The 19,000-nt window shown below is 45.0% G+C and overlaps 2 protein-coding genes across 3 annotated transcripts in view; one reads left to right on the top strand and one right to left on the bottom strand.

Annotated features, from left to right (window-relative positions):
• Positions 1–644: 644 nt before the first annotated feature.
• On the bottom strand, positions 645–5,728 carry DBI (diazepam binding inhibitor, acyl-CoA binding protein). Its single transcript, XM_068545272.1, has 4 exons — positions 5,579–5,728; positions 4,423–4,540; positions 2,311–2,373; positions 645–934 (listed from the first exon to the last, which is right to left on the bottom strand). Exons 1-4 carry the CDS (start codon positions 5,585–5,587, stop codon positions 861–863), a joined length of 264 nt encoding a protein of 87 aa, XP_068401373.1. The 5' UTR covers positions 5,588–5,728; the 3' UTR covers positions 645–860.
• Positions 5,729–5,758: 30 nt separating this feature from the next.
• C5H2orf76 (chromosome 5 C2orf76 homolog) overlaps positions 5,759–19,000 on the top strand; it is an 84,341-nt gene continuing 71,099 nt past the window's right edge. The window contains exon 1 of one of the 2 annotated variants that reach the window (XM_068545270.1): positions 5,759–5,853. Coding sequence is in view for 1 of the 2 variants with exons in the window: in XM_068545271.1 (XP_068401372.1) it covers positions 5,814–5,853 (40 nt within the window). In the remaining variant the exon portion in view is untranslated. The remainder of the gene's footprint in view (positions 5,854–19,000) is intronic. The other variant, XM_068545271.1, reaches the window with a different exon arrangement.

Below are 19,000 nucleotides of genomic sequence, written 5' to 3'. Positions count from 1 at the left end.
GGAGGGTCTGACAGCTGTCTCCTTTTCTTCCTTCTTACTATGCAACCACCTGCATCCTCCAAAGTCAAGCTCCAGCCTTTCTTCTCTGCAACCATAACCCCTTGCCCTTCCTAGGTCCTGATTGCCCTTCTCCCTGCTAAGCCCTCACTTTCCCCACTTGTTCTTTGCCTGCCCAGCTGCCTGTGGCCAGGCTTCCACAGGGACTCTGGGAATGCTCCCTGCAGGTGCACATTTCACCCTGACCGGGGCTTCCACCCTTGCTTGTTTGCTCTGCAACCATGGACTGTTGGACCTCAGACAGACCTGACACTCATCAACCCTGCCTTCCTCCGAGCTTGCGGCCAGCAATGCTCCTGACAGAGGGCGGGCAGTAGCTGCAAACTGACGTCTCAGCGTGCCTGATCAGCGTGGCTGGAGTTGAGGGAAGGAGGCGGGAAAGGCCACTTCTATAATCCTTTTCCTCCACACGAGAGGTGAGCACATGCCAGGTCTGAACAGGTGGGAGCGCCTGCCCACCCTCCAGCAGAGCATAGCGGAGGGTTAGAAGGGTAAGTGCAAACACTTCCAGATGAAATTGTTGGCAAAAGTGAGGAAGAGAGATCGCAACAGAGTACATCATTTCAAGAACCCAGGTCATCAAAGACTTAAAGTAACAAGCATACTTTTAATTGACCTATTGATAAAAACTACTCAGCGGGGATCAGTAACCATTTCAGCCCCCACTCTGCTAGTGTCATATCCTGGGCTATTTTGAGCAACTGGGTTAACTAGTTATTTATTAACTTCATCCACAGTATTAGAAAAACAAGGTATTAGATCAGTTTAGGTGAAATGTGTGGCTGGCAGCCAAACCCAGTCCCTTACATTCCATATTTTTTCTTTAGTTCTTCTACTTTGTCGACATAAGCTTTCATGGCATCTTCCCTGGAAGTCCCTGTAAGGCATCAACAAGATTATTTGTCAGAGAGGCAGCATGGTAGAAAGGCAGCAGACTTTAGAGCCCTGGTTTAATGCTCTGAGGCTCAATTTCTCACCTGTGAAGGGGGTGGTGGTTCTACTACCTGCACCTCACAGACCTGGCCAGGATCTGACTTGAAGTCCTCGAGGAGGCTGGTCCACAGGGAATGCTCCATAAAGCACTGAGCCCATAATGTGTGTGCAGCTGTCCAGGGCCTGTCACTGGCCTGCTGGCCACGTGAGTCCCCCTACTGTCATGTCAAGCCTAACATGGGGAGCTGCAGTGACTATTGGTCCTACTGACTTTCACAACTGGCTTTGACCTATCACCTATTTCTCTGTCTGGCTCTTATCTCCCAGAGCTGTTAAGCTGCCAGGGAAAAAACAAAGGCAGGCACCCTCTTCTCCCCAGAGAGAAGCTATGAGAAAAGTCTTGAGAACTCTGAGCACAGCAGCTGGCTCTCGGAGGGGAATATAGAGGACACTGGAGATATCCCTCAGAGACAGTGGTGCCCGGAGTCCTGGATTCTACGCTGAAGGAGAGATACTCACTAGGAATCAGAGTGTGTTCTGGAGCAATGGCAAGTACATGGGGCCTGAGAATGGTATGGAAATGCCCAATGAGAATGGACAGTCAGACGGGCATTCCTCTTCCAGTTACTTGCAAATCCTAGGAGTATATTTTTTGTATTCTGGCCCCTTTTGAATTCAAGTGTTTCTCATTTGCAGGAAGACAGAGGGCTTATTCAGAAACAAGCTAGCTAGGGCACAAAAGCTGGCAGGCACTTTAGTGCCAACTTTTGGGTCCTACTGCTGTAGGTGGCACGTGATTAAGTCAGAGCTGGGATATTTCTTGGCTGCTGTTGCTTAGCGTATAATAGCTCCATTCACTGAGGCTACGATGTGCCAGCAGCTTGCCATGCATTAGTTCATTCCTTTTTTTAGGTGCCTTTCTGGCTGGAAGGGAACCGGGGAGGGCTGCTTGGGCTAGAGGGCCACTGCCTGGCCTTGTTGGGGAGAAGGAGGTTTGGACAGGAAACCACCCCTCATTCTGAATACATATAAAGGCCAAGTCAACTCTATCACCTCCCAGTCTGTTAGTGGCCTGGTCCCCAGCCCCTCCTCTCTCCAGATGATACCATGACTCAGAGATGGTGTTGTTGGAAAAGGCATAAATGGTATTAGAAGAATAAGTAGGTGGCCCAGTTTTTTTTCCATTCTGGCCCCGGTCAAACTGGCTCCCCAGTATGTGCCTCATCCACTGTGTTCTCTCTCCTCACCCCTTACATTCCTTAATGAAGAGTGTTTCATTACTGGGCTTCCCGAATGAGGGAAACACATTAGAACAATTACCTTTCAGCTCATTCCAGGCATCCCACTTGGCCTTGCCTTTGAGGTCCAACATTCCAGGCCGTTCTTAAACAAGAGAGGGAAAGACATGAGACCTGCTGCAAGTTCTAACAAGGAACTTTATCAATTTTCTTGCCATGAAAGCTATATTTTATTACACTATTCTTTCTAGGCTCTGCTATGGAGTTAGATGGGTCTAGTACGGCAGGTTCTGCCTTCAGAAACCCACATGTACAGAAATCCAAATTTAAAATCTAGACAAAGTAGGAGAAAAACTGTTCTCATTACTAGAGAGTCCTTGTCTTATAAGTTAAATAACTCCAAAATTTCTTTTAAAAACTGTACTTTAATTTTTTTTTTTTTTAAAACAAGTACTACAATCCATTCATCTGGTTTAAAATTCAAACACCACAAGGGGAATACTATAAAGTTTCCTCCCACTCTTCCCACCCAATTTCTCTCCCACGTTATTATCAGTTCTCTGGGTGTCCTTTACTGTGAACTGTCTGTTCATATCCTTGCCCCATTTTGCTACCAAACTGTTAGTCTATTTCTCGTTGATTTGTGGGAGTTCTGTTCGTGAGGGCAAGCTTCCTTTAAGTCATACCGTGGTTTTACACATACAGACCTGTTATCAGTTGCACTTGGAAAACACACTTACCACTTCCCTGCTGGCCTCGTTCACTGCCACACTGAGAAGAAAGCCAAGGGGAGCAATCGCAGTGCCCATAGCCTGGACCACTGTGTCTGAGAAACATCAAGTCTCCCCCCAAGTGCTCGCCAGGAAGCATTCCCAGGGATACCTGAGTGAAACTGCACCTGCAGGATCATCAACAGCATCCTAGAACTGCACATCCTAACAGCCCTTTCGTGATGATGGAAAGGTGGTACATTTGCATTGTCCAACTCAGGGGCCACTTGCCACTTATGGCAGCTGAGCACCTGCAATGTGGCTTGTGTGACTGGGGACTGAACTGTTGATTTTATTTAATTTTAAGTATTTTCCATTTAAATTTAGATAGCTGCATGTGGCTAGTGGCTACTGTAGCGGACAGTGCAGCCCTAGAGTGAGCTGATCGGGAAGTGATAGATTCCCAAGCCAGTCTACCTATACTGATGTGGAAGCAGGGAAGAGGCCAGTCTCTGTGAAAATCGTGTTTGTCAGGAAAGCTTCTCAGCCATTCTGGTCACCCTCATTTCATCTCTCCTGCCTCCCTAGGAAGATGCAGGATTTATAAACCCAGGGTAAAACTCACTTTCACCGCAAGACCTTTCTTAACTAAGCCCACCCTGTAATCTTTGATTTGGCACTGCCCAGGATCCTTAGCAGCCGGCCCACCAGCTCCACCTTCTACCCCAACTGCAGTGGAATTAGGGGCTATGCTTGCCCTCCTGAACAGGGGCGGGGTGACCTCCTTCTACGCTACTATGGCCACCGCCTCTGAGTCCCTTCATAGACTGCATCGTGCTGTTGCCATATACACCTGAGTTTCAGGAACTTATGGGCAGAATGAAAACTGTCCAAGGCAGAAGAGACAGGATTACAGAATATGGTGGTCCAAACCAAGGTCTCAAAATCTGTACCAAGATTTTTTGACAGGGGCCAAATGGTCATCTGGAACTGCTATCAGCAAAAACGCTTCTGACCTGCCGCAGGAAGCCAGCTGCTTCTCTGCTCCAGCCATCAGGCTTGGCCTGGCTGCCAAGTGCTCTGACTTTGATCCTGCCCATCTAGGTGGAAGCAGTATGGCTCAACACTGATCTGAGAGTTGGAGCAAATTTCTTCCAAGCTGGGATCTTTGCTTCCTCCCAAATAGATGGAAAACGCTGGAATGAATAAAGTTCTTCCCAAACTAGGATTTGAATACTGCTATATGAGCCACCAAGAAACCAAGAACAGTGCAGGGTCTGTGAACCCCATCCAGGAACATGATCTCTGGGGAACCTCTCCCAGCTTAAACCTCAGGAACACCATGAACTGCGTTAAGAGTAGGGCAGTAGGGCTGTGGGTGGTTTTGAGAGTGAGGTTCCCAGGGATTAAGAGTTCTAGCACCAGCCAAGCCTGCTGAGCCTGCTTTGATGAGTCTGGACCCTCCCAGCCTCACCTCAGCATACCTGTATTTACGTCACCCACGGTTGCTTGTTTGTAGCGGCTGTAGATGAACAGCATCTCATCATCTGCTGGCTTGGTCTTGAGGTGCTTAACTTCCTCAGCAGCTTTCTCAAACTCAGCCTAAAGTCGAGGGAGAGAAGAGGCCTGAATAGAGCACAGTAATGGGGATGGAGGGATTGGAAAGGCAGCACTCCTCTTGCAGTGAAGTCTTTCCTCAACTCAACAGGGCAGCTAGAAAGATTCAGCAAAACCAGGAGGGGAAGCACATCGGTTCACTCATTTGATGAACAACTATGCATTGGGCTCTCTCACTATACTAGGTATCAGGTGCTGGAAACAGAGGTGAAGGAGACAGGCTAAGACTGCCTGCAGTGGGCATACACTTCACAGAAAAGGCAGCGTGGCCAACTCCCTGGCCAGAACGGGGTCCCAGGACAGCCCTGACTTGCGGATAGGGCTGGCACTGCGTGATTGAAACAGCTGAGAAAGGAACAGGGCATGAGCGCAGCGGTGTCAGCGGCCAGAGCCCGCTGGCCCCCTCCCCATGAGGGAGGGCATCCAGCGCCGACCTCTGACCCAGTGCCTAACTGGAGGAAGGGTAGAGGAGCCAAAGGTCACCCCACACTGCTAGGTCCCAAAAAAGCGTCTACAGTCGAAGGAGGGAAAGACCTCTAGGTCACCCCTCCTCACGCTGGGACCCTCCCCTTGCCTCACGCCTGACACTCGGCCCCTACTTTCCCTGACCTCCAAGCTCTCAACCACGGCCTCCTTGCTTCTCCACTCTGTATGGCGCCCCTACTCCTGCCGTGTCCTTCCGGATGGGGCACACGGTCGCCTTACTCTTTCGATCCATGTAACCCACTACATCCTATCTGTCTTCCTAGGACCCTCGCCTCCGACCCCAATTCCTGCTTCACTGCGAATTCCTCCCCATGGGCAGCTTGCCAGCAGTTGCGGGCTAAGCAGCGGTGTTAGGAGTCCAAACACGGAAAGTTCCGCTTACAGGGCTCTGTCCAAAGAGTTTGCGCTGGGCATGGGTCCAGGAAGAACAGCAGAGCCGGAAGGAAAAGACCTTGCAGGGTTGTGTCTGCGGGATGATCCCCGCACCAGCCTCCCGCCCCGTGGCACCTTCGCAGCTAGGCTGGGCATGCGTTATACCTGAGACATGCCGGCGGCGTTGCAACGATTCCAGGAAGCCCGCGAAGACGGCGAGAAACAGAAAGCAGCCGCACAAGAGTCAACTGCCAGCGCCTTTAGAGGCGCAGCCGCAGGTCTCCCCAACAGCGCTCGGGCGAGCAAGAGGCAGCCAATCAGGAGCCAGCTGTACGCTGGGGGCGTGCCCAGCCTCGGAGCACGGCCTGCCTCTTCGGAACGCTGGAGGGTTTGCTCGTGCATGCGCACCAGGGAGGAGCCGCAGGGGACGCCGGGAGCAGGTAGGGACCGCGGAAGTAGGGCGCTCTCCGTTGTGATGGTTGTTAGGCCGGGGTGAGGGTTCGGTCGCGGGCCACTGAAGGGAGTGACCGGCGAGGCAGAGGAGAGGGGGCGGGAGCTGAAGGGCGGAGGTTTTAAAATTTGTTTAATTAAATCTTGTGTCCGGCGTGAAAGGCCGGAAGTTGCACCGTTGGACAAGTAACCTCTCGGGCTTGGGGAGGGCGGGACCCCTCTCAGGGGACCAGAAGAGGCCCTCTGGGGATGGTCCCTGGAGAATCTCGCGAGGGTGGGAAGCTGGACTGTGTTCCCGAAGGGCGAAGCCGAGACCTCTTCCTTTGAATTTTTGGCACGTTCTGTGGCTTGCTGGTGGCCGTAGTTTGCAGTCCTGTTTTGTTTGTGTGCAGTAATCCATCTGGTGCGTTAAAGTCAGGGACAGTGTCTTATTTGTCTGGACTTAACAAACTTGGCCCGGACTAGGTGCTCAGCAGACATCTGTTAAGTAAATGACTCCTTCATTCATGAATGCGTACTGAATGGTCGGGTATCTTGCGCCGTTCTAGACCTTGGGAATACAGCAGTGAATAAAACAGATAAATCCCTGCATTCCTGGAACTTACACTGGGGATAGTAGTGAATAAAATCAGTTAAATAGAGAGTTTGCTAGGGGGACAGGGAGTTGGAAGTTTGCAGTTTTACATGGGGGGGGGGGGGCGGGTGGAGGGTTAAGGGAAGGTAACATTTGAGAAAGCCCCTCAAGGAGAGGAGGGAGCCTTTCAGGCAGAAAATTAGTGTAAATGTGTGAGCAGGGAGTGAGGGAAGGATAGGAGATGAGGCTGGAGAGTTAAGGAGGTGGCAGGCTGGCTACATGATGCAGAACTTTGACTTTTATTCTGAGTGAAATGGCAAGTTAGAGGCTTCTGAGCAGAGGATGAGGAGACTGAGGGGGGCAGCTTTGCGAGGTTGTTACAGAGGCCGATGTTCTCCATGGGAGAACGGAGCAGCACAGGTGGATGGGAGAGTTTGAGGGTGATGCCTAAGAAACCCAAAGGGAGAATTTTGTGGCAGCGGTTACAAAGGAGCTGGGTGCAAGGAGGGAATTGATGGAAAATAATTCTCTGGAGATCTTTTAAAAAAGAGAGAGCATTCCTCTCCAGTTCCTGATTTGTAACGAGATGAGTGGAGTACAGATCCACGCCCCCAACTCCCCTCCCCCCCGCCCCGTTAATTTATAGCTGTAGGTGTTTAGACTAAAGAAAGTCCAGGTAGAAGCTTTCAGATGTAACTTCCTAACTTAGTAGAGGTCAGGCTTTGTGAAAAGGGAAGAAGTGGAGATGCAATAGCAGGGAACACATCTAGAGTCTTCAGTCTATGAATAATTTTGTTTGAGAAAGCAAAGCCAAACAAACTAACAAAAATTTTGGAATTAACTTTGGGGAAATTATATTTGAATTGTAAGAGATGTGAGTGTCTTCCAAAATGACAGTTCAGAGCTGTCTTTTCACTCCTAGGCTCAGATGAAGCTTGGATTCACTTTTGCTCCATCATCTGGTGCTTACAGCCTTCTTGATGGAAATTCCGATGATTCCCTGGGTGGGTCAGATTTGCAGTCAAATATATCTTCCAGTCAGTAGGTTTTAACACGAGGTTATTGCGTTTGGCACATTTGAAAAGATTAGGTACCTCTGATAATGTAATTTTGTTTATATTCCTCCAAGGTTGGCTGGTGTGATTGAGTTTTGAATGGAGTTAAACATTGCAGAGAGCACGGCTAGTGTTTTAAATTAACTTGGCAGTCTCCAGTTTAAGTGGGGCTGATTTGTTGGTTCCTTTTTTTTGGAATATACTCCACTTTCCTTAAAAAACCAACCTTGCATGTGGTGGTTTTGTGCCCAGGTTTGTATACAAAAGTTGCTTAAAGCAACTAAAGTATGGAACTAGTAGGGATTGTGGATCCCAGGGAGCAGCGTGCTATGTGATCTTGACAAGGAGGAGAAGAAAGAGTGTTATTCCTTGTTAGAGGGCCCACCCTAGGCCAAGTTTTGAAATAGCTGAAGGCATGCTTTTTGTCTTACTGCTTCCTTCCCTCACTTGTCAGTGACCTATTTTTTGTAACCTCCACCTATGGAAATGCTGCCTTATGCCCTGCATTACCACCTCTAGTCTAGGGAATTGAAATGCCATTCAGCTTTTAACATAAAGAGAGGGTAACAAGTCAGCAGCTGGGATTTAATTTTTAAAAGTAAATTTTAGAGTATATTTGGGGTTAATAAATTGTATGAATTTTTTTATTCTACATTTTGACAATACTGGAAAGGAAATTGCTCTTCATATCCTGTGAAAAGACAAGTTCGTTGGCTCTGTTTATATCCTTTTAGCAACAATCACAGTTTGTAATTATTTAATTTTTAAAAAAAAATAAATTTATTTATTTATCTATTTATTTTTGGCTGTGTTGGGTCTTCGTTTCTGTGCTAGGGCTTTCTCTAGTTGCGGCAAGTGGGGGCCACCCTTCATCGCGGTGCGCGGGCCTCTCACTGTCGCGGCCTCTCTTGTCGCGGAGCACAGGCTCCAGACGCGCAGGCTCAGTACTTGTGGCTCACGAGCCTAGTTGCTCCGCGGCACGTGGGATCTTCCCAGACCAGGGCTCGAACCCGTGTCCCCCGCATTGGCAGGCAGATTCTTAACCACTGTGCCACCAGGGAAGCCCCTATTTAATTATTTTTTGTAATTATTTTATTTACATTTATTTTTATTTTAGTTTACTCTTCTACTGTCTGAGCCCCCTTCCCTACATAAGCCAGGGGGGCTAGGGATCACTGTGTATCAATCAGTGCTCCGTCTCCAAGTGCCTGGCACTTGTTAGGCACTTAAGTGGTGGGTGAATGAACAGAGTGCTTTTTCCTCTATGAAACATATTCCTTCTGATTAGCCATGAACTTAGAAACTAAGTTTATTAGAACTGAATGTGAAACTGTGGGTTAAAGTAGAGGAACTCTTGTGCAAGGACCGTGTAATCTCTTTGTCACACCCCCAGCCTTGGAAACAGAACACCTGATATGTTAAGGAAAGAAGGGAACCTGATAAGCCAGCTCCTTCGCCTGATGGACCGTCCTAGTTAGTGGAGAGGCCATTATCATTATTGCAGCTTGCCCTCACATCCTTGGGTTGCCAGTTTTGACTACTCACGGGCTTCACTTGCTGGGTCTCAGTGGAAAGCCAGTCGGGCAAGTTACATTAACAGGTGAAAGCAGTTCTTGCCCAGTAGGTGTGAATAATAGTTTAATATTTCTTGGTATAAACTAAACCTCTAATTTCTAAGAGTAACCTAACCATTAAAACGTGAAAATCAATAAAGAGCTTTACAGTAAAGCTTCACTAGAAGACAAGGGTTAGAGTATTCACAAATGATGGATTATATTCATTTGGTATTTGTTTTCCAGTTTCTTGGAATGTGACTCCTGAGGCATGGCTCCACCAAAGCTGGGAGGAGAACAGTGTGTTTTAAAGGGAAGGAGGTGTTATTGAACCCAACTGGGGTCTGCTCGCCCGATGGGCAGCAAAGCCAGTCTACTAACGCGGGCTTGTGGTGAAGGAATGTACAGCGTTTACTGTACAGCAGGGCACCAAGCAAGGGAGTGGGAGAAGCCTCCTAGCCACTCCAACTTGGTCTTTGAGTTAGGGTTTCTTTTTAAAAGGGGAAGAACAAAGAGGCTGGGATTAATCATTGTTTTGTGACATTTCTTAATTGTAGTTTCTGGTTTTGGGAGTCAAGATGTCTCTGGTTTACCATTCTCTGGCCGTGTGGTCCATGGCTTGGGGATCTGTTAGCTCATCTTGCCCTGGAGAAACAACCTGAGTTTGTATGTTAATGATGATGTCTATAAATAGCAATTTTAGTACATTAAAGATGTTATCGACAACAGCAATTGTAGTCATCTGACTCTGGTTGATTAGTGCTCAGTTAGCACAGGATTGGGGTCTGAGGGGACAAGAAAGGGAATAAAATTTTGGATAAAGAGATTAATCATAAACTTGGTAAGGGAACTCGGTTTTAGGGGGACTTGGGTTCAGAGGCACTTGCGAAATGCTTCTGGGACAGGAGTGGAGAGAGCTGGGCAGAGTTGGGCGCCTTTGTTTTGTGAAGGGTGGGGAGGTGACAGCTGAGGGGGTGGCGTAAAAATGTACCATAGCTTTTCTTTCTTCTTCTTTTTTTTTTTTTTTCCTTTTCCCCTCTTATGTCTCTTTTCCTTTTCTGATGATATAACTGGTGAGAGGAGGCCTGGCAGCTGGAGGTCTCAACCAGCCCTTCCCCTTTGCCATTCTTTTCTTCCTTTGGGTGTTTGTATTCAGAGAAGTTGCAGCAAGGTGGGTGAGAGGAGAATGGGTGTGTGTGTGAGACGTAAGCGTGTGTGATTCTCACCTTTCCCCTGTCCTGATTTTGCCCAGCCAACATGGCTCGGGGTCGGGGTTGGTTTGGGCTTAGTTGAGACATGGAGACCAGGGCTTGGATGGGGGTCAGGGTTCCTGGCGGAAAGTGTCCTACACTGGCCGGGAGTAAGGAAGGAAGGAAGGGAAGACTTTCTTTAGAGTTACTTTTATGTAAGTTGGTCATGCAGTGGTCAAGTATTCTGTTTAGAAATACTTATGACTATGGGCAGGAATAATGAAGTGTTTTATGAAGTTATCTTGCGCTCAGTACTGTAGTTCTTGTTCAGCTTCATTAGAAGTATAAACTCTCTTCTAAATCTACATCGTCTTCCTCATCTTTGCCTGTTAACCTAGCTCCTAGTTGCACATGACAAGCACTTGGTAAATGCTTTGGAACTCGGTTGTTAGAGATGATTTTTCTAGTGAGCTCTTCTCTTGCCTGTCAACAAAAAAAATTAGAAATATTAAAATCTGATGACAAATGATTTGGCTGATAATTCTTTTGGAGATAATGCCGTTTTAAAAAACTTTGTTTTGAGATAATGCCATAAAAAAAAAACCCTTATTTTTATCTTGAGATAATTGTAGATTTATGTGCTCCCCAGCTTCCCCAGCATGAGGGATCTTAGTTCCCCGACCTCTTCAGTGGAAGCGCAGAGTCTTAAACACTGGACCGCCAGGGAAGTCCCTATGTGCTCTTATTGTTAAATAACACAGAGATCCTTTGTACCCTTTACCCATTTTATCCCAGTGGTAACGGCTTGTACAACTATAGTACATGCCACGAACAGTACATTGACATTGATATGTTCAGGATACAGAACATTTCCGTCATCATCCTTATGTTGCCCTGTGATAGCCACAGCTGCTTCCCTCCTGCCCCTACCCCTCCCCTGCTCCTGGCAGCCAGGAATTTGTTCTCTCTATTGCTATAATTTGTCATTTCAAGAATGCTCTATAAGTGAAAGCATGTAGTTTGTAATCTTTTGGGATTGGCTTTTTTACTCAGCACAATTCTCTGGTGATTCATCCAGATTGTTGCGTGTACCAGTAGTTCTTTCTTATTGCTGAGTGTATTCCGTCATATGGATGAACCAGTTTGTTTAACCATTCACCTGTTGAAGGACAAAGCTGCTGCTCGTACAGAATCTGTACTCATGTACAGGGTTTTCTGTGAACATGTTTTCATTTTTCTGGGATAAATGCCCAGGAGTGCAAATCTGGGCCATATGGCCATTCCATGTTTGGTGTTGTAAGAAACTGCCGTTGTGGCTACACCCTTTTATTATACATTCCTACCAGCAGTGAGTGAGAGATCCAGTTTCTCCATATCCTTGCCAGCATTTGGTGTTAGCACTGTTTTTTATTTTAGGCATTCTGATAGGTGTGTAGTGGTATCTCATTATGGTTTAGATTTGCATTCCCTAATGACTAAAGATGTTGAACATCTTTTCATGTGTTTATTTGTGCAATCTGTATATCTCTTCTGTGAAATTTCTCTGTGTCTTTTGCATGTGTTTAAATTGGATTTTTTTTAATGTTGAATTTTTGGAGTTCTTAATATAGTCCAGATACTATTCCTTTGTTGGATATGTGTTTTGCAAATGTTTTCTTCCAGTTTTTATTTTGTTTTTTCATCCTCTTAACAGAGTCTTTCACAGAGCATAAGTTGAAATCCAGTTTTTCCAATTTTTTTTTTGTGGATTACACTTTTGGTGTCAAGTCTAATAAATCTTTGCCTAGCCCTAGATCCTGAAGATTTTCTCCTATTTTTTGTAAAAGTTTTATAGTTTTGCATTTTGAAGTTAACATAATGAGGTTTGAGTTAATTTTTGTATAAGGTGTAAGAGTTAGGTTGAGGTTCTCCCCCCATCCCCTGCCCCCTTGGATGTCTAATTGCTCCAGCACCATTTGTTGAAAAGATATCTTTCCTCTATTGAACTGGTTTTCCACCTTTGTCAGTAATCTATTGGGCATATTTATGAAGTCTTTTCTGGGTTCTGTCTTCTGTTGATCTATGTATCTATTCCTCCACCAGTACCACACAGTCCTGATTATTGTAGCTGTATAATAAGTCTTGAAATTGGGTAAACCGATTCTTCCTACTTTATTCTTTTTCAAAATTGTTTTAGCTATTCTAGTTATTTTCCCATTCCATATGAATTTTAGAATAATCTTGTCTGTGTCTACAAAAAAAAATCTTGCTGTGATTTTGAATAGAAATTGTGTTAAACTTGCATATCAATTTGGGGAGAATTGATATTTTTACCATGTCAAGTCTTCCAGTCTATGAACACAGCATGTTTCTCCATTTATTTTGATCTTTGATTTCTTTCATCAGCAGTTTGTAGTTTTCAGTGTAAGTCATGTGCATGTTTTGGTAGATCTATACCTGAACATTTAATTGCTTTTGAGTGATTGCAAATGGTATTATACTTTTAATTGTGTCCTTGTGTTCATTACTAGTATATAGAAATACGATTGGTTTTTTGTATTTGTACAATTGTTTATCTTGTATCCTGTGACTTTGCTGAATTCACTTATTCTAGAAGTGGTTTTTGTTGTTTGTTTTTTGTTTGTTAGATTCCTATTCCTTGGCATTTTCTATGTAGATTCATTTGCAGATAGGGACAGTTTAATTTCTGATGTATGTGCCTTTTATTTCCTTTTCTTGCATTATTGCACTGACTAGAACTTCCAGCACTACGTTGAATAGGAGTGATGAGAGTGGATATCCTTGCCTTGTTCCTGATCTTCGGGGGAGGGCATTTAGTCTTTTACCATTAAGTGTAATGTTGCCTGTAGGTTATTTTGTAGGTGCCCTTTATCAAGCTGAGGAAGTTCCCCTCTCTTTCTGAGAATTCTCATTATGCATGGATGTTGAAATTTGTCAGATACTTTTTCTGCATCAATTGATATGATTTTGTGATTTTTTTTTCTTTAGCTTGTTAATGTGGTAGATTACATTGCTTGCTTTTCGAATATTGAACTAGACTTGCTTCCCCGGAAGAAATCCCACTTGGTCATGGTGTATAATTCTTTGTGTATATTGTTGAATTCTGTTTGCTTATATTTTAAGGATGTTTATGTCTGTGTTCATAAGGGATATTGGTCTGTGGTTTCCTTTTTTATAATGTCTTTGGTGTGTTATCCTGGAACTATTAGCTTCATAAAATGAATTAGGAAATGTTCCCTCCTCTTCTGTTTTCTAGAAGTGATTGTGTAGAATTGATGTTAATTCTTTAAGTGTTTTGTAGAATTCTCCAGTGAAACCTTCTGGGCCTGGTGATTTCTGTTGAAGGAGTTTCAAAATTATGAATTCAGTTTCCTTAATAGTTCCCATTCAGATGATCTATTTTGTATTGGATTAGCGGTGGTAGTTTGTGTTTTTCAAGAAATTGATCCATTTTATCTAAGTTGTGAAATGCACATATGTAGATTCATTCATAGTATTCCCTTATTACCCTCATGGTGTGTGCAGAGTCTTTGATGATATTCTTTGTTTCGTTTCTGATATTGGTCATTTACATCTTTTCTCTTTTTTTGCCAGTCTTGCACAAGATTTGTCAGTTTTTTTGATCTTTCTAAAGAACTAGCTCTTTTTTCATTGACTTTCTCTTACTGTTTTTCTGTTTTCAACTTTATTGATTTCTGTTCTTTATTACTTCTTTCCTTCTGCCTACTTTGGGTTGTTTTGCTTTTCTTTTTCTAGGTTCTTGAGGTGAGAGCTTCCTGACCTTCCACCGGGCCCCCCTCTGACACTACCTGCTTTGTTAAATTAACATTTGTTAAGTGGAGCACAGATTGCTGGATGGTGAGCTGTGGCCAGCAGAGGACCATAGAGAAATTGAAATAGAGAAGTTTATTACTCACAGGTCCTGGAGGGAGTACATGGCACTCCTCGAGGGGCCACATGGTGAGGTGAAGACTGGGTGCAGAGAGAGAGAGCGAGCAATAGGGCCTGGAGCACATGACTTTATTAGGGTCTATGGGTGGAATGCTTTGGGGTTCCCAGGCTAAGGCCAGATGGGTCAATTCAGATGGGAAGTGCAGGGTTCTAGTAAGCTCCATGGGGGTTTTATCTAAGGGGGGTGTGTAAGGGGCAGGCCCTGGGAGGCAGGGGAAACTGGTGATCACAGGGGCTGTTGGGGAAGTCATATGAGGAGCTTGTATTTGCTTGTGACTCTGAGGGCTGCTATCTAGGGCACATGCTTGCATGAGGGGGCAAGTTTCAGTTTGAGGTCCCTATGGGCCACACAGCCAGCAAAATGGATGCCGAGGCAGCAACACCATGGAGTAGCTAAACTCTCCACAGCGCCCCAGTGTGGAAGGGGAGGGCCCTTTTATTACGGTGGAGGTGGAAGTCTGAGCTCTGCAGGTGGTCTCCACTGACTCTGGGAGGCAGGGGAGTCAAGCTCATTATTGTCCAGCTCCCTACTCAGCCTTCTCTGATGTGACCCTGGCAGGGGCTGGGGCTCCTCATTAAAGCCTGGGAAGGGTAGGAGTCTAGGCTCTAGCTCTGCCTTTGCTCGTGGCGGTGGGGCTGCAGTTTTTTATGCGATTTCTGGCTGGATTCGAGGGCTCGTTTGTCTAAAAGTTTTCTGTCTTGGCTAGGCTGTCCCTTTCCTGGTCCTTTGGCTAGAGAGAGCAGGCTTTGTTCAAGCTTTTTTTTTTTTTTTTCCCTGCACCTGTTCATGTTTCTGGGTTGCTGACTTCTTCAGCTCCGTGTCTGAGAGATATGAAAACCCAGGGACCTCTCCACCATGTTGTTCCTCAGGTCTATAGGTCCCTGGCCAGTCTGCCGCCCTCCCTCCACTTTTTTGATCCTCTTATGTTTGTTCTATAGATAGTGTCCAGGATTTTTAGTTGTACTTTAGCTGGAAGCATAGGAAAAAGTACATCTACTCCATCTTCCCAGAAGCAGATGTATAGAACAGTACCGTTTAAAATTCATCAGTATTATTTTCCCTGTGAATTACCCTAGATTCTGAATTTGTAACCTAAGTTATGGCTATTAAAGTTGAATAAAGACTCATCGTTCTCCATTCTTTTCAGGAGAGCATTAGTTCTGTTTTGGCTATGTGAAAGCTGTTACATGTGGTGAAGCTTAAAACTTACCAAATTCAATAGCAGGATATTTTTCTTCTGAAGAAGCCAAGTGGTAGGGGAATATAGCCAATATTTTATAATAACTATAAATGGAGTATAACCTTTAAAAAATGTTGTATACCTGTAACTTATATAATATTGTATAGCGACTATACTTAAATGAAAAACAGAAAAAGCCATCTGGTCAGATGCTGATTGCTTTGCCATTAAAAGTGAGTTTCAGTAAGGCCAAATTCAACTTTAGCTAGTGCTTGTATAATGTACATTTTAAAATATTACCTTAGAAACAAGTTTATTTTAAAAAGCATCCTTCCTGGGATGAGTGACACAAAAAGTAAGTTTTGAATTTATCTTAACAGTACTTTCTGATTAAGTGTGAAAGTACTGGGAATGTTGCTCCAGTGAAACTGGTTGTTCTCTATTAGAGTCCGCCAAATACATTATTTGTGTGATATAATAGGTAGCTCTTGATGGAAGTCACAAGACGTTATGTTCTGGTCTTGGCTGTGCTACTGAATTAGCAGCATTATTCTTGACTCACACATCCTTTGTTTCCTCATCTGTAAAATGGGGACAATTGGACCTGCTTTGTTGATAGGTAATGGAGGATTATTAATGATGCTTCTAAAGCATTTAGCACAATGTTTGACACATGCTGAGTAGCTATTATTATCATCATTAATGCCGTTTATCAAAGCAGAAACCTTGAAGCAAATTCATAACAAAATTAGAGATTAAATAACTTGCTCCTATCCTCATTATTAGGTCGTAGAGTTGAGACTGAGGGGTCTGTGGCTTTTCTTCATTGACTCCATTATAATTTTTCAGGAACTGTTTGCAGTACCATTTAATATGGATTGGTGTAATAATAGTTACATGATTGTTTTGTTTTTTTTTTTTTTTGCCTGGTTGAGTTGGGTTCCTGGACCCAATTCCAATGTGTGTGTGTGGAGGCTTCCCCACATCAACAATCAATGCTTGGATGCTAGCAGGTATACAGAAGTTCAACTCAATTCTGACACTGTCTGCCCAGAGATGGAATCAGATTCCATAGACAAAGGGCTCAGTCCCACAAGACCTCCCTCCACTTCAGAGGCCAGTCACAAGTTGTTACCTGTGCTTTTGACCAGCTACAGATTGGAGGTTCTGATGATCCCTCCAGTTCAGGATGCCCGTTGCAAGTCCAGGTTGTAACCTGTACTTCAGATCAACTGGCTGTAAATCAGAGGTTCCCACGACTCCCTCTTGGGGTTCAATTAGTTTGTTAGAAGGGCTCCCAGAACTCCGGGAAACCTGTTTACTCACTAGATTACTGATTTATTATAAAAGGATATAAATCAACAGCCAGATGAGATACGAAGGTCAAGGTCCTGAACAAAGGGGCTTCTGTCCTCGTGGTGGATGGGGCCGAGCATAGGGGCATGTGGAAGTGTTCTGGTTCCCCAATGTGGAAGCTCTCTGAAAAGGTCCAACAAGCTGTCCTTTTGGGTTTTTTATGGAGGCTTTGTTACATAGTCATGATTGACTAAGTCACTGGCCAATGGTGATTGACTCAACTTCCAGCAGGGGGTAGGACTGAAAGTTGGTTCTCCTGACAACTAGCCCCCACCTTTGGGTGGGATCCCGAAAGTCACCTTCCCTGAAGTGTTTTCAGGAACTGAGGACAAGAGACCAAATATCATCCCATTGTTCAGGAAATTCCAGGAGTTTTGGGAGCTGTGAGCCAGGAACTGTGGATGAAGACCAAATATATATTTTTCCTACAAATCACAATAAGGCAGTGGTAGTGAGGCTTCACTGTAACTCTAGTTCATGTTTTAATTAGGTTACTTTTGAAAATGAAAGTTTTAGTTTAAGCGAACATAATGTTAAATCAGTCACTTATGCCCCTTTATCCACCACCTCCCTCTGTAAGAACACCTTTCCCTTCTATATATGTCTTTGCAATTTGGCATTTGTATTAGTCTCTTGGGGTTGCTATAACAAAGTATCACAAATAGGGTGGCTTAAGACAGCAGATATTTATTGTCCCACAGTTCTGGAGGCTAGAAGTCCAAAATCAATGAGCAGGGTTGGTTCCTTCTGAGGGCTGTGAGGGTGAATCTGTTGCATGCCTCTCTCTTAGCTTCCCGTAGCCCCAGGCATTCCTTGGCTTGTAGATGCATCACTTCAGTCCACCATCTTCGCATGGTGTTCTCCTGTGTGTCTGTCTTCACAAGGCCCTCTTCTTTCATAAGGACACTGCTCATATTGGATATGAGGCCCAGCCTACTCCAGTATGACCTCACCTTAACGAGTTACGTCTTCAACAACTGTATTTACAAATAAGGTCACATTCTGAGGTCCTGGGTGGGAGTTAGAACTTCAACATGTTTTTTTAGGGGGGACACCCTAAACAGCCCGCAACAGCATTCATCTAAAAATCAGAAATAAGCGAGTTGGTACTAAAAACACAGCCCTTTTCCTCATGCATTACTGTCTCACAGTGATGGGAAAACTGAGAGCAAAGGAGGAATAAGTGGGGCTGAGTCAGTCAGGAAAGGTCCTTCTGATGAGGTGACATTTACTTTGGGAACAGAAGGATAGGGAGGATCCAGGAAAGCAAGAATGTTTCAGGCTAGGGAGCTACCTGTGGAAAGACCAGAAATAGCTCGATGTATTGGAAGAAATGAAAGAGGGGCCAGTGTCACTGTTGTGTGGTGGCCCAGGGGGAGATGGGGCCTGGGGCCAAATCATGCAGGGACTTGCTGGCCAAGATGATGAGTTCACTTCTTTACTTTAGGGGTTCTGGGGAGCCTTTGAAGAATTTTAAGCAGGGGAGACATACTCAGATTTACATATTTAGAAGATCACTCCCGCTGCTATATGCCACATGGATTGAGGGGACCACACTGGTGGTGGGAAGACCAATTGGGAAGCTTTTCTATTTTTCCAACAGAGACAAAGACAGTGGAGGCTTGGACTAGTGTAGCAGTAAGGGAGATGGAGAGAAATGGGGAAATTCAAGGTACGTTTTGGGGAAAGAGCTGCGAAGATTTGCTGATGGGTTAGCTAGAGAGTAGGGAAAGGAGGAATCCTTTGCTGATGGCTTGAGTAACTCAGTGGATGATTGTATAATCGACTGAGATGGGGAAATCAGGGTTGGGGGTAGGTGTCAGATTTAAACTGCCAAGTTCAGTTTGGGGTATGTGAAATGTTAAATGCCTGGTGATATCTAAGTAGAGAAGTTAAGTAGCCAACCCAGTTTTGACCTGAGGGCTGGAAATGTGTTTGAGAGAGTTGTCAGAGGAGCACTAACATTTCAAGTTCTTAAAGAGGAGAGGAGCCTGGAAGCGATCTAGCAAAGGAGCAGTGCAGAAAGAGACAGCTGGAGAAAGCGGTGTCGCAGAGGCAGAGAAGGGTGAGCAAGTTCTTCAGCCGTGCTGAGAGCTTCTCAGAAGTTGAGTGTGATCTTCCTTCACTGACATCAGAGTGCTACGAAGATAAGGACAGAGACGTGTTCAGTGGATCTGACCTCGTGCTGTTTTAGCTGAGGGGTGAGTGCAAAGTCTCGTTTAGAATGGATTGAAGGGAGAATGGGAGAGGTGGGGAATTGGATCAGGCATGTGTAGG

The sequence above is a fragment of the Eschrichtius robustus genome, chromosome 5 (assembly GCF_028021215.1).
Source record: "Eschrichtius robustus isolate mEscRob2 chromosome 5, mEscRob2.pri, whole genome shotgun sequence".
NCBI lineage: Eukaryota > Metazoa > Chordata > Mammalia > Artiodactyla > Eschrichtiidae > Eschrichtius > Eschrichtius robustus.
The sequence above is the reverse complement of the archived record's forward strand: the minus strand, read 5'-3'. Positions and strand labels throughout refer to the sequence as shown.

Coding starts and splice junctions, on each gene's coding strand:
- DBI (XM_068545272.1), bottom strand. Junction 2,374..4,422: donor CGTGGGTGACGTAAATACAG/GTATGCTGAGGT, acceptor CTCTTGTTTAAG/AACGGCCTGGAATGTTGGAC. Junction 935..2,310: donor TGCCTGGAATGAGCTGAAAG/GTAATTGTTCTA, acceptor GATGCCTTACAG/GGACTTCCAGGGAAGATGCC.